This window comes from Dermacentor andersoni, chromosome 1 (genome assembly GCF_023375885.2).
Source record: "Dermacentor andersoni chromosome 1, qqDerAnde1_hic_scaffold, whole genome shotgun sequence".
NCBI classification, from domain to species: Eukaryota; Metazoa; Arthropoda; class Arachnida; order Ixodida; family Ixodidae; genus Dermacentor; species Dermacentor andersoni.
The window spans coordinates 142,796,353-142,810,490 of NC_092814.1; the positions used below are offsets into that span (position 1 = coordinate 142,796,353).

The 14,138-nt window shown below is 42.8% G+C and overlaps 1 protein-coding gene across 1 annotated transcript in view; it reads right to left on the bottom strand.

Annotated features, from left to right (window-relative positions):
• The window catches only part of Rgl (Ral guanine nucleotide dissociation stimulator-like), a 150,813-nt gene that overhangs the window by 27,891 nt on the left and 108,784 nt on the right, over positions 1-14,138 (bottom strand). Inside the window, exon 9 of the mRNA XM_050192046.3 lies at positions 7,618-7,862. Coding sequence (XP_050048003.1) covers positions 7,618-7,862 — 245 coding nt within the window. The remainder of the gene's footprint in view (positions 1-7,617; positions 7,863-14,138) is intronic.

Sequence of the window (14,138 nt, forward strand, 5' to 3'; positions counted from 1 at the left end):
ATAGCCACCCTAACCGTGATCACCTATAGCAAGATGGCAGCACCCATAGAGCACCGACCAGCCGCTTAGATCCGAATTCATGCTTGTTACTGGCTCTGCCATATCAGCAAGAAACAAGTGGCAAAATCCGTCATCACCAAGTCTCATCTCAAAATTTAAAAAAATTTAATTATGGGATTTTACGTGCCAAAACCACTTTCTGATTACGAGGCAAGCAGTAGTGGGGGACGCCGGAAATTTGGACCACCTGGGGTTCTTTAATGTGCACCTGAATCTAAGTACAAGGGTGTTTTCACATTTCGCCCCGACCGAAATGTGGCCGCTGTGGCCGGGATTCGATCCCGCGACCTCGTGCTTAGCAGCCCAACACCACAGCCACTAAGAAACTACGGTGGGTAAGCCTTATCTCAAGCTGAGGTCAAAGCATTAGGTATGTTTTGCCGTAATTATTGAGATCGGCTGTTTGTTTTCACGCTGATAGGAATACAGACACGGTGCCGAGCCTTAAAATAGGTTTGATTTCTATTTAGGGAATAGCACCACAGCATTAGCACCGGTGATGCACAGATGATGCGGAACGCGATAAAGGTCTAATTGCTCACTGCATAACAATTTACTACCTCGCTCTAGCATGCTACGTGAGGACGTTAGCGAGCGAATGCCAAGTAGACGCCCAGCCGATGCTGTACCGCAGGTGAACATCTATGAGAGCGTTCGTCCTTACTATTTGCTAAGAAGGCTGCAAGGTAAATTCAAGGAAAGCGTACAGGTGAAGCCAAGCTCCGCTGTCGCATGCATGTAAACAAAACTTATGGTTATGGCATCAAAACATTTTTCTGCATCAATCCACCAATCATGGAGCATGTACCGACAGGATTGCAAGCAGACGCTGAGCAGACGACCCGGCGCAGGTGAGCATATCTCGAGAGCCAAGTGGGCGAGCACTGGCATGCGTCTAGTAGGTTCAAACTGCCATTACTCGTGAGGCGTGGCAAACACAACACGCGTGGGCGTCATCCTCACAGATGGCTTTGAAGCATGGAATGCACGGCAAGGGCCTAAAGCGATGCGTACCATAAAATTCCAAGCAAGCATGAATCAGTGAATGAGCTGCGACTGCGTCTTGACTACACTACTTTTAATGTGGCCAACATGGGTCAGACAATGGTCCACATGAACTGTCCGGCATCCCAAACGAACATCAACGGGGAAAGTTATATAAGGATCACCGATACTGATTGTGCCCAGCGAGGATTCACAGTCGCACTAACTGCCTGCGCTTCTGGCCACAAGCTCCCGGCCTTCGTTATGTTGAAGGAGCCAAGCAGCAAGATTCCAACCAAGGCTTTCATGAAAATTCGTCTACCAGGTGGGTTTCCTTTTATTTTTTTTTTAGCACGAGGTAGCAAGATCACGCTAATAATCTTTATTTCCTTCTTGCAGCGAATGTCCATGTGACTGCATTTAAGAATGGATGGATGTCACCCAACAAACTCCAAGAGTGGTTGTTGAAGGTTTGGGGCCCTAACACCGATGACGTGAGGCAGTTGCTGGTGCTAGACCAAGCGCGTATTCATAAGATGCAGGCAGCAAAGGATGCTTTGGAAGAGTGGGAGACAGACATTACATACATGACGGCTAGCTGCACGAGCCTACCGAGCTAGCCAATGCGTACTGGAACCGGCCATTCCAAGCCAGCCTTCACAGGAGCTGGAGGAGTTCATGTGCAGGACAGGAATTTGCGGAAGCCGTCACGTCAAGACATCCCGAATTTCGTGGCTGCGGCATGGGAAGCTGTACCAGAGAAAATCATTCTCCTGATTTGCAAGGCCTGCGAATATCAAACGCTCTGAATGGATCAGAGGACATTTATTAGCATGGCCGGCTGTCCGACATTGGCGCCATTCCTCCGGAACATCGCGATGAGCTGCAGGCAGAATGCTGCAGCCTATTCTTTGATACCAACTCCAAGGAGTCCTTCGATGGATTTCAGAGTGATTAGAATTTTGCTTCAATAGAGTTTTTGATCATTCTGTGCATTGCTATGACCTGCCTTTATCGATTAAAAAAAAAAGAAGAAGAAAGAAACTTCTGGCCGTTATCTTGAATTTTGCAGCAAGTCCAAGCAGGTGCCGCCTACCTCAACTTGGTTATTATCACCGACTCCTGGGGGGGGGGGCATTGCTAGAAATTTTACGGTAATACCCATTCCCTAAAGTCAGCTTCATCGCAACACGGCGGTGTTCAAGCGATCAAGCAAATGTAAGGTATTGCGGTAAAGCATACCATGAGTGCAAAGGGGCCACTGTTACGGGACGAGTTCCTTAATTATACATGCATGCGACCTCCATCTCCTGTCACAGTATGAGCACCGAGACACCTAATGAGCATGCTGACAGGCCTTTAAAGCGTTTTCAAACGTGCTGTAGGAGTTGAGGAGGACTTTGGGATGAAACACTTGGGAGGTTTATTTACATTATTTACAGTGAGAGTCAATTTTAGAGTCATTACGGGCCGGCAGCAACTCTGACGCTGCGGCCCGTGGCAAGAAGCTCGAAAGAGATGAATCAAGGAATGCTCTAGGAATGCTCTGGTCTGCTTCTCTTAAGCCCTTCGGTGTCACGTTCAGCCAATGGGAGAGCCCGCTCAGGTGACGCCATTTTCGGCCAATCGGCGAGCCCGCTCGAGTGTCGTCATTTTCGGCCAATGGTAGGCGCCCGTGCGATGTAGTCACACCCGGCGAGGAGAGTCGCTCCTTGGTCCCCCTGCGGTCTTGCCTTGCTGACTTGCAATGCGCCGTCACCATAGAGGGTAGGGGGCGACGATGCCAGGTTGTCACGGCGCATTACAGCAGTCTTGCTTCGGGACCCACTTTACCCGCCACAGTGCCAGGCTCTCGCTTTACTTTCGGGAAGAGCCAAGCAGTGAATAGCTCCACCGGCTGCACACGAAGTGGGGTCCGCCAACTTGTTTGCACGTGTCGCGCCTCGGGAATGTGGCATCCGTGCTTCTTCGCTCCTCAATTAGCTGTGGTGCGATTCGATGTGGTCTGGCGAACTCGAAGTAGGCTCGGGAAACGGTCCCGTATCTAACAGTGCCTGTGGCAATCTGAGCCCTTTAGGGAAGTTAAAGGCACTAATTTGTTTTCTTGGATGTTTTCACGATCCGAAGGGAGTTCGAAAAATCGGACATCGACATATATCCCAGTTTTCTTTCTTGCAATTTGAGTTCAGTTTATTTTTACGACAGCAATTACAGTATAAGCTGTGTGAGTGACTGTGAAGGACAGGATAAGAACCATGTTAAAGCACCATGACTATACAGAGAGCTTTTTTTTTTTTAGACCATACAAAATTTTTAAGCATCACCTTTGGAAGACAGCATAAATTATGGATTGAGCTGGGTTACCTAAAAAGCTGACATTACTTGGATGAGAAATCGAAACACATAAGGCTAATAAGACGATTTGCCGATTAACTTCTTAATTCAGTAAAACCCATTCAATAACATTATGCTAGAATAAATGTGTAAGTTTTCTTTCTTTCCATGCCCCATTTCTCAATATAATTCCCTTACTGCACCATATATACTCCATAATTTGACTATTGCTGATTATGTACATACATACATATATATTTATATATACATAAAGATTTGTATCATTTGTAATTCATTTCACCCAAGAACATTAAAAGTCGGAAGATTAAGCAATAAAATGACTGAATTGCTCAACATTTCTATTTTTTTCTCACAATGTTAACACTTTGCTGTATCTTATGACGAAATATTTGGAAGAAATATGCAGGAGAACTTGAGAAACTTGCACTTTTTTAGTAAACTGCCCTCCAAATCAGGAAGAAAATCGGGCATTGGGAGGTGCTAGAGCACCGCTGATAGCGTGAGCAGGCTTTCCGTTGCCATCTTGGTATTGCCGTAAACACAAGAGATAGGAGATTATGATAGTTGCATGTTGTATTTCTCCATGCAGAAGTAAAAGCAACAAAAGTGAGCGCGAAAAGGGAAAACTAACTATAGCATTGTGACTCACTACTGCAGTTACGTGATGCACAGGGAGAGCTTTTAGTGGCTGACGCGAATTTGAATCATAGGTGTGCTTGTTTCACTCACATTTTAGCAGCTGCAGATGTAGCTAATTTCAAAATCTGCCTGGTTATCTCGAGCTCCTTTCTTTGCTGCCTCCTATCTGCTGCCTGATGGTGATAAGGACATAATTTGTGCAAGATAAAGAAACCTACTTTTCTTTGCGGTGGTGAAGCTCCTTTGTGTCATGTGCTAAAGATGATGGAAGGCGTGTGGTGAAGAGAAAACTACCCATGGAAGTGAGTGCCACCGATCTTTGCAGATGCAGCATGACTGGGTCACGTGATTGTCAGTTTTTTATAATGTCAAAAGGTGTTTGAAAACGGCTGGCAAGTTGAATAATACTGTACAACACAAAAGATTTTTCTTTTTTCTTGAAAGGGATGGGGGGGGGGGGGGGGGTGTCATGGCGAAGTGATGTGTCCACCTGGCAGGAATGCGACTGGTGTATTGGTGCGGCCCCGCTCTGCCAGCCTAACAAGGCGCTACTGGCTTGCCGGGGCTTCCTTGCCAGCTTCGAAGGATTGCGTGGCAGCTCAATTGTGCGTTTCATTGTGTGGTGCAAAAAGTGGTTTGCAAGATTCGAAATTTACCATGTTGTAAGCTAATAAACTTGGGCTAGGACTTTTGAAAAATTTGTATCAGGCATGATCATATCATTGAGATTCTACTGTATGTTTGTTTACTTGTTTTTTTTTTCTTTAAAATTTTTTTTATTTTAAGGATGTATATTTTCCCTCCTTTTGTAATAACCCTGTATGCTCGTCCTGCAAGGACCACATTTTGGTCTGCACTATGTACGAAATAAATTTATTCTCGGCACGTCACATATTGCAATTTACAAATTGTAGCCAGTGAGTTCGCAAGGTGTATCCACTTGGAATGAGCTATGAAGATGACACCAGTTTCAAGATATTCATTCGTAAAGTGTACGACAGAATACATGGCCATTTGAGTTATGTTTGTGCTTCAATGCATAATAAGCTAAAAAAGTAAGTGGAATAATAGTACATCTTTAGGGCAAGTTTCAGGGTACATACCAGACCACGTACGATCGTTTGAAGTGGATATGCCTTGCAACTTACCAGCTAGAATTAATAAATTCCAATATGTGCCATAAATTAATTAAACAGGTAATTAGTAAAAAGTTAGATGGTCAATTATGCATTTCAATTTTTCGTGTGGGTAATGTCTGCCATGTCGAGTAATCCAGCTCAAGGATTAGAATTATGCTATCTGCTACAGGCAACTTTTAAAAATTCTGCATAATCTGAGAGAGAGAGAGAGAGAGAGAGAGAGAGAGAGAGAGAGAGAGAGAGAGAAAACACACACCTGTATATCACCATTTTCCACACTCAAGTGACACGGCAGTATGAAATGGCAGACAAATACTATAACACACAACAAATGATACTGATAGGTTCCTTAGAAATGCAATAAAAAGACTTATGAGCCAGGAAAGTGTATGGCTATGTCGTGGTGATGACAGACCGGCCAGTAGGCACATAGTACACAAGCAAGCTGTGCACCTGTGCACTTTAAGCAGAGAGACAACTTTAGCAGCGGTGATAGTCGTGAGCATGACTGGCAATCTTCACGCCAAACAACTGAGCTAGCAATTGTCGAACACCCCCCATTTACAGCATAAAGAGAAGCCTCGCTATAACGAAATGGCTTATCAAGAACTAATTTATATAATGAAGTAATTGTAACTTTCCGGGAAATTACCATAGAAACAGTACATTTTCTTAAATTATCATTTTAATAAAGCAAAATTTTCCTTTAAAGGGGTGATGGCACCAAATTTGCAACCTTGGATTATGCATTGCATGTTAAACACTACACATCCCACAGGAAGCTGGCAAAAAGTCTGCTCATACAATGCGGTGGAAAATTTGTATTCGAATTTTTGTACATTGCAATTGACTCATACAGCAGTATGGCAACACTGATGGGTGGTGAAATGAAGTGCCTTCTGTGGCGGTCAATGGGCGTGGCATATGTGTGGTTTTTCTTGCCTGTGCATCTCTTCAGTCAGCCTGAGAGACGCACATGCATGCACGCACTTCTTAATGTCACAAAATACAAGCCAAAATTGCAGTTGCTGTTGACGAGAGCTTAAAGGCAGAAATTTCAAATTGAAGTTTTGGGTTAAATGTGTGCAGAGAGCCCAGTCTTCTTGTGTGTATAACCACACTAGCCCCTCTACTCTCGATTACAATGATAAACTGAGAATAGTAAAACAACCTTGTCATGGCCCCTTTAGATACAACTAAGGTTAAGTATTCTCGGTTTAAGCAAAAATGACAAAAAGAGAAAGACCCGAAGAAAAATACGCCAAAAATTTTCCCAAGAATTCAATTCTAACCAAAAAGTGGCATCATAAGCAAATTCACAGAGAGAGAAAGATAAAAGGAAATAAGCAAATTTAGAGGGTGGCAATTGACACGCAGGTGCAAGCCTACATATTCTGCCCAATGCAAGGAGCCTGGCAAAGTCAAGGCCACTCGTCGGTCTACTGCTCAGGAAACCTCTACTTTATTCTTATTTGATCCATTTTGCCTGCTGCTGTGATAAGAACATAACGCGAGTAGGGGTCTTACCACTTTGGCCACTGTGATGGATGAATGGGCAAGCTCACTAATGGTAATGCAGGGTGGTATCTACCTAGTAACATTTTTTTGTGTTTCATTCATTGGAGCCCTGTACCCACATAATGGCATAGCCTAATTCTATTTGTGCTCAAATATCAAATGCACTCGCTCTTAATTACTGCACAGTCATACCGCCATATGGCAGTGTGCCCTTTGCTAGATTGCTTATCTTGATCTCTTATTCTGGGCACTGCAGGCAACTGCAATGTTGAACAGGACTTGCAATTAAATTATACAGAATGTTTCAGCATCAATAAAAGTTGTTAGCCAGATATTCAGTGAAAAAAAAAGAAAAGTAATCTCAACACCAAGAATTATTCACTGAAAAAAACTGGTGAAAGGTTATCTGAAAAAATGTATGTCGGGGCGTGCAACCCAAGGTCACTATAACTGTATCTTCCTTCCTGGTTATGGTCCATGACTGCGAAGATAACATTTAAGTATAAAACTGGTAGTTCCTTTGACTATGATTACAAATCTCGATGCTTGGGCTGCAGGAGTGGTGAAATGGTAGAGTGCATGCTGGCATAGCATGATTCATGCATGTGGAAAGCTTGCATAAGAGCCATTAACCTCGGGGACCTCAATACTGATTCGCACTTGCTCTCAAGCACAAGCACTGAGGCTTGTTGTACATAAATGCCGGAGTGCGCCTTCTGCCAGCCATGAAATGCATAATCTGATCAATATGTGGTAAAATGTGAAGTGTATGCTTACCAAGACACCATCATTTGGGAACACTAGCTGTTAATCAGCTACGTCGGGTGTAACTCAACAGGTGTAACTCAATGGGAAAGCACAATGGCCACATGTGACAAATCACATGTACAACTGCCATGAAGGAGCATAAGAAAAAGTTCACCTTTGTTCATCCGAAAGCATGGGCAGTGTTTCAAACCAAGCCACAAATGCAGGATCTGGCTGGAGGCTATAGCAGTTAGCAGCACTCTGGAGAAGCTTTATCTGTGCCAGGACACGAAACTCACGACGCCTCTTGTCAAAATTGAGCAGACCTCCAGGCAGCTCATCAGGAAGAGCGGCATCTAGCATGGTCAAATCCGTCAAAAAGATGCCCAGGTAAGGTACTGTACCCTGCATTGTGCCAGGCTGCAAGAAAACACATCCAGAGATCACAAGAGAGAATGGCACTGTTGAAAATGCTTGCAAACCAAAAGCGCACTCAGTCTGGTAGCAGTGCCATGGCGACTTTTGCTACACTTCTTTCACTCACCTCACCTTCACGAACAGCATGTACAATATACAGTCTTGGCAAAGACGGCACAGTACATAGCGACAAAAGAAAAGAAAATCATGGGACATTGCTAACTTCAAGCTATTACAACTCAGGAAGCTATGAAATATCAAATGAACATGCCCTGAAATAGTCTAGGGTTGGGCAAATATTCAATATTTTCGAGTATTTGATTGGTGTGCTATTTGGTATTCACTTCAGATTGAATTTCTGCATTCAAAATGTTCTGCGAATAGGTGGTGTCTTAACTGTACCCCCAGAGATGGCTCGCTCAGAGTTACAAAAGTCAATCTCGAAGGCTATGCTTCTGTGTACTGCAAGTGTCAGAAGTGATTTCAGGAGTTGAAAATACGTCATGGTCACCATGTTTTAAACATCATCTACAGAGACATGCATTTTTCTATTAAAATCGTAGAAGAAAAGATCTTGTGCATCCTGCTGCTCTTTTCTTGCTCCAATTTCGCAGCAAGATTGAATTTTTTGGTCTGAATTGTTCAATATAACACTTGGCACTATTACTTACCTTGTTTGTCAATAAAGAAATGACGAATTTGTCTTTGCCTGGGCCCCTCACAGTCAGTGATGTTTAAAACATAGTGGCTATGTCACTTTTGGTGACTACAGTATGGCAAGGCATAGCCTTCAAAATTTGTTTCCATTAATCACTCGGGTGTGCATTCAAGAGGCATAGACAAAGGCGAACTTGCAGTTTTTTCTTGAGAAACCAGGCAAGTAACAGTGCCAACTGTTACACTGAATGATTCTGACCATAAAACATGATGGTGCTGCTAAATCTGAGCAAAAACAGTATCGGTAAGCGAAAAATCTTTTTTCTATAATTTTAAGAGAAAAATGTGTCTCTATTTAGACTGAATCTAAACTTGAAAACATGTACAATTGACAGTTTCAGTTTCGGTAATCAAGTGACATTACCACTGACACGGCTGACACTGACACGGCATTACCAAGGCAAGCTAAAAAAATTCATTTACAGTACCAACCAACTTCTTATTTATAAAGTTTGTTTTCTCTCTCAGATTTGAACTTCCCCACAGAATTAGGTTCTCTTAAAAAAAATTTTAAGTTTCGGATGCGATGGTACTGGCATTGCTAGATTTTTAGACATCATTCGCACACGCAATGTCAGAAACTGGCGCTATTCAGGTTGTCCCAGTATTCTTACTTTTGTTGGTGAGATGGTTTCACAGCTTTCAGCATAGAGACTGTACAGCTGCTGCGATCAGATCTGTGTCAACTTTTCACCCAGTCACAGGACTAAGTGCTGATTAAGCCCAACAGCCAAGGCAGTGTCAGGCAGCAAACAGTCGCAAGAAGTTTGCTGCTAATCGAATAGCTCATTGGTGACTGGGCATGAAATTATGCACATTGGCTAGACCGAGTGCCATAGAAGTGATGCTTAGGTCCGCAGATGACTAGTTGAAAATTACTGCAAGCATGCCCACCAAGTTTGTATGTGCATTTACTGGACAAAATGAGTTAGTAAGCCACCACCTTCAACCGGTTTTTAGCTCGCATGTAGGCAGAGGGCACCGAGTTGAATTTGCAGAACACCAACTAAATTGCTGGTATCATGACTCCAAGGTTGCATGAGACATCTCGCTGCATTTTGTAGAATCACAATAAATTGCAACACAAATCAGGCCATGCGACACACAAAAGCGAAATGCTCTTGCGGCCTGTACATGCATTTTCTGTACTGCTGGCTATACTGCTGGCAGTGTAAAAAATGTTGAACTTGCATTTTTGTATGACAATATGCAAATAACAGCACTGGAAATAAACTGTTTCTGGAGCTGAAACTGTTTCTGTCTTTGCAAATTAAGACCCCCAACCTCAATTTTTTTTTATCTGTCTGCTACTGGCTTTTGTATCAAGGTTCTATGCAAATACCCCAACTATTAATTTCTAAGTTATTCTGGACTATTCATGACTCCAAGTAAATGCTCGCTACCTGGCGGCCGTGCCGAGAAACAGCCAATCCAAGTTCAGGTTTGAAGCAAACGAGGGTGTCCTATCATGGCATGCACTGAACACCATGTAGTTCTCAAATCATTGTGGTGCTGCCGCACACGAGCCCGAAAATGTAATAATTTGGATGTCGAAAGACTTTTGTTGTCTACTATTATGAGTGTCATCGCGGTAGAAAGACAGTAATGTATGATTTCATCGCTTCTAGAAAGAAGCTATTTGGATAAGAAACTGCCACAGTGGGAAAAGGCAATCGATACTATATCGGTTTGTTCGAAGCACTTCACTCGGGTTGACTTCCTTATTTCTGGCTAAAAGACCATTTCTTTCTTTTTGTTCGTTTTAAATACAGTCAAACCTAGACATATTGAACACGGATATATCAAATTATTGCATATATTGAACACTTTCTATATCACCTGAAAAATCGCATGCACCTTTTATTTTTTATTTCGAATAGGGTTAGACGTAAAAAGGATATATGGAAGTGATGTATGCTTATGCTCAATTTGGTTTTTGTTTGTTTATAGTTTTCTGCTCCAGCATTAGTGTTACTAATGCTTTAAGCAGCAGGAATATTCTCACTAATGTACTTTTGTCAGCAGGCACGGTAGGAGGAATGATAACTGCCTTGAAAGGTCTGAAGTTGATCATGACTCATGTTATGCTGTAAAGTGACTATTGTTTTCATAGCACACTTTAATTTAACGGAACAAGCAGAAGATGCTGTTTTCTCATTAAATGCGACAAATTGTCAGTTTAATTGTGCGCAAGAAATTTAGAAGCAGCTGCAAACAGCGCTCATTCAATTTTTGGAGCGTTTGACCTGGGCACAGCGCCACTAGTTAGCTTTCCAACACTGCACGCAGCTAAATTCCATTACAACTGGTTCAATTTGTAGCATTTACACTGATACAACTGACTTTGCTAAAAGAAAACCCTTGCTAAATTTTGGAAACCTGTTGGAAGAAACTCAACTTGGTCTGATTGGTGGTTGTTCACTTTTCATGTTTCACTGGGTTTGAGGATTTCTACGGGCGGCAAGTGTCTGCTGTGTTTGCCTACCTTGAACACTGCATACTGCAAGCACGTACAAGCGCCAGTCTTAGGGTGCAGACAACCTTACCACATGCATCATGTAACTATCAAAAGAAGGTGCACCCCGACTCACAAAGGGAACTCATTTGTTTTTATACCAAGACACATTGACCAGGTAGCTTTACAGCTTTTAGACTTTATCAGTGTAGAATATCTGTATAGCTTCTGAAAGCACAGCGGACGTTACTGCCTATATATTGTGAGATGCTATATGTGATATACTGCAACCTGAGTCGCAGTGTGGAGTTGCTTATGAAGGTCGAAAACAGTCAAGTATCGTACCTGTAGCAGTGGAGCAACCCCCTGAACAAGTGCTTGCACCTTTTGGAGGCCCGCTACACACAAACATTTTCTTGTTCTAACCTCCGGCTCGCTTGAAAGGCTCTTTGTACTTAAAAAAAAATCTCATGTGGCTTGCTGGGCAGGCTGGATATTTGCACGCACAGTGCAACTATTTCCACGATTGTGTTGCCCAAATCTTTGAGGTGATAAATAAGGTGACTGGCAGCAAAGACCCTTTCACCTTTCATGAAACCCCTTGATTCGACACCACAAAAGAGAAACGCGACCACAGCACCAAGCAAAAGAGCCGCCGTGAACCTGGATGTCGTAGCCATCTTTGTTTAGAGTTGCCAATACCATTTGATTTGAACCAAGTAATTGGTATTTCTATCAGCTTAACTATAACAAATGCTGTGGTATTTGTCTTCACCAAAATATGCGGCGGTATACAAGAGTACAGTATACAAACCAATAAATTTGAAGTTATTCAATCAGAATTAGTATTTACTTCGAATTCGATGCCAACCTGAAAATTACTACATGCCCATCCCTGTGATACAGTATATTCTTTTTAATACTTGGGTTTGTGAGAAAAATGTCTCATTTAACTTGTGCAGGAGCTATACACCAAATTTCTTTTACAATAAAAGATGCACAGGCAGACATGGACATAAACTGAGTCATTAAAAGCAATGAACTAGTCTAAAGCAAGTTGACCACATTAAAAAAACAATATCATACTTTGACCTCTTTCCTTAAGCCCTGTGCCTAATCATCTTGAAGATCATGCATTTGCTCAGACTTCTAAGGTGAAAAGGACAGATTGGTGGGCTAGCTGGTATGGCATTATTGACACAGTAGCGCAAAAATCACATGGACGGCTTAAGAAGCAGACGGGACACAGCGCCATGCCCCATCTGCTTCTTTCGCTGTTAATGTGCTTCTTGCGCTACTGTGGCTACTGTAAAGGTGCCTGAAGTTTATGGAACATGAAAGCCATGAAAGATATTGAATTTCTTCGTGTTCCAAGTATAAAGCATGGATGGTCAGAGGTGCACTGATGAGTCACATGCAAATGCAGGGTGCACTTTTTTTTAGGACATGTGCTTAGACTTCAAAGAAATGTAGCTTTTGTGGGAATCTCCTGCAGGCACTTACAAGTGTAGTCAATGATAATATATTAATTATATGGGGTTTTACGCGCCAAAACCACTTTCTGATTATGAGGCACGCCATAGTGGAGGACTCCGAAAATTTCGACCACCTGAGGTTCTTTAACGTGCATCTAAATCTAAGTACACGGGTGTAGTCAATGACATGTGAATGGGATAATTAGAACATCAATGGCAGTGTGAAGCATGTGTATCAGGTTAGTTGAATGACAGCACAATTTATTTTGACCAATTACAGTTAAGAAGAGAAAACAAATCGCACTATACCTACCTAATGTCAACCACTCTTGTTATCAGCAATACAAACACAGAGCTTGAGAAGGTTAACAATATGGCTTCACTTGTCTTAATCACAGCTGTCAGCTTACTGCACTTAGGAAATGAGAACAAACCATGCTATTACTGAAGTTACCTCAACTTGTGGGGAGCACACGCGCCCATTTTCTCCTACGTACTCAGGTTGTTGCATTTACACATTGCGGACGTGCCGAGAGCTGGCGCAGACACGCTAAAGGTGCACTAGGTTTTTCCTGGTTCTTGCAATGAATGCATGTCTTTTATTGCCCTTAAGGGCTCACATACTATGTCCGGTGACAATAGCCCCTTCCCACGCTTGTTATGCTTCACCGCAATACTTTTGCATATGCTTCACTAAGTAACATTTCTGTAAAGAGGCGAGGCTGACTTTTGAGACCTGGCATTATGCAACGTACCTTGCTTTTCGAGCTTTGAAGCCAATCGCAAGAACCACAAAGGCGGAGTCGGTGCCATCGCTGATAGCGGCGAATTCTTTCAATGAAAAACATGGCACCAAACGGCAAGAAGCTTAAAGGGACACTAAAGGTTAATATTAAGTCAAGCTAAAGTGATAGATTAGTGCTTGAGAATCTGAGTTGTCAATATTATCGCGAACAGAGCCTTAATAATCGAGAATCTGAGGTAAATGCAGGACAAGATTAGAGACTCCTCCAGGACATTCAAGTACTTGCCTGATGGCGAAAGCATTCCTCAGTTAAATTCTTTCACTAGTACACAACCACTCGTTGAAAAAAGCATCATTGTATTGTATTATAAGATGAAATGAAATGCTACTTGTACAGTTCTATTTCATTTTTAGAAAGAGGAACTAATTGAAATTGCCCTTGACAACGGCACAGGCAGTCGAAAGGCTTCATTTTTGCTCCACTCTGTGCCGCCCATGCTTTTGCGTTTCAGTAGTTTTGTTATCGCATACTGCTGCGATGGTTTTGGTGGCTCGCGAAACTCGCGCAAACTGCAAGTAGCAGAGAACTCAACTTCCATGTTTTCTAGCGGGATGCCCGAATGGTCTACACCGCTTGACCAAAAAGCAGCTGCAGCGGCAAATCCACCGCTCTGTCTTGGCTCCGTGCTGCCGTCTGTCGGGCGCCATTTTACTCATCGATGGCAGCAAAGGGTGGTGATAGCGTATGCAACGTCACCACTCCCCCGTTGGGTGGCGGGAAATTTGAATTTCAAGAAAGGTATTTGAACTCTACAGATGCAATTTTTTCGTAAACTAAGTCTTCTCTTGGCACGCAACAAGCGTTGCGAGGTTACTGGAATGGTATT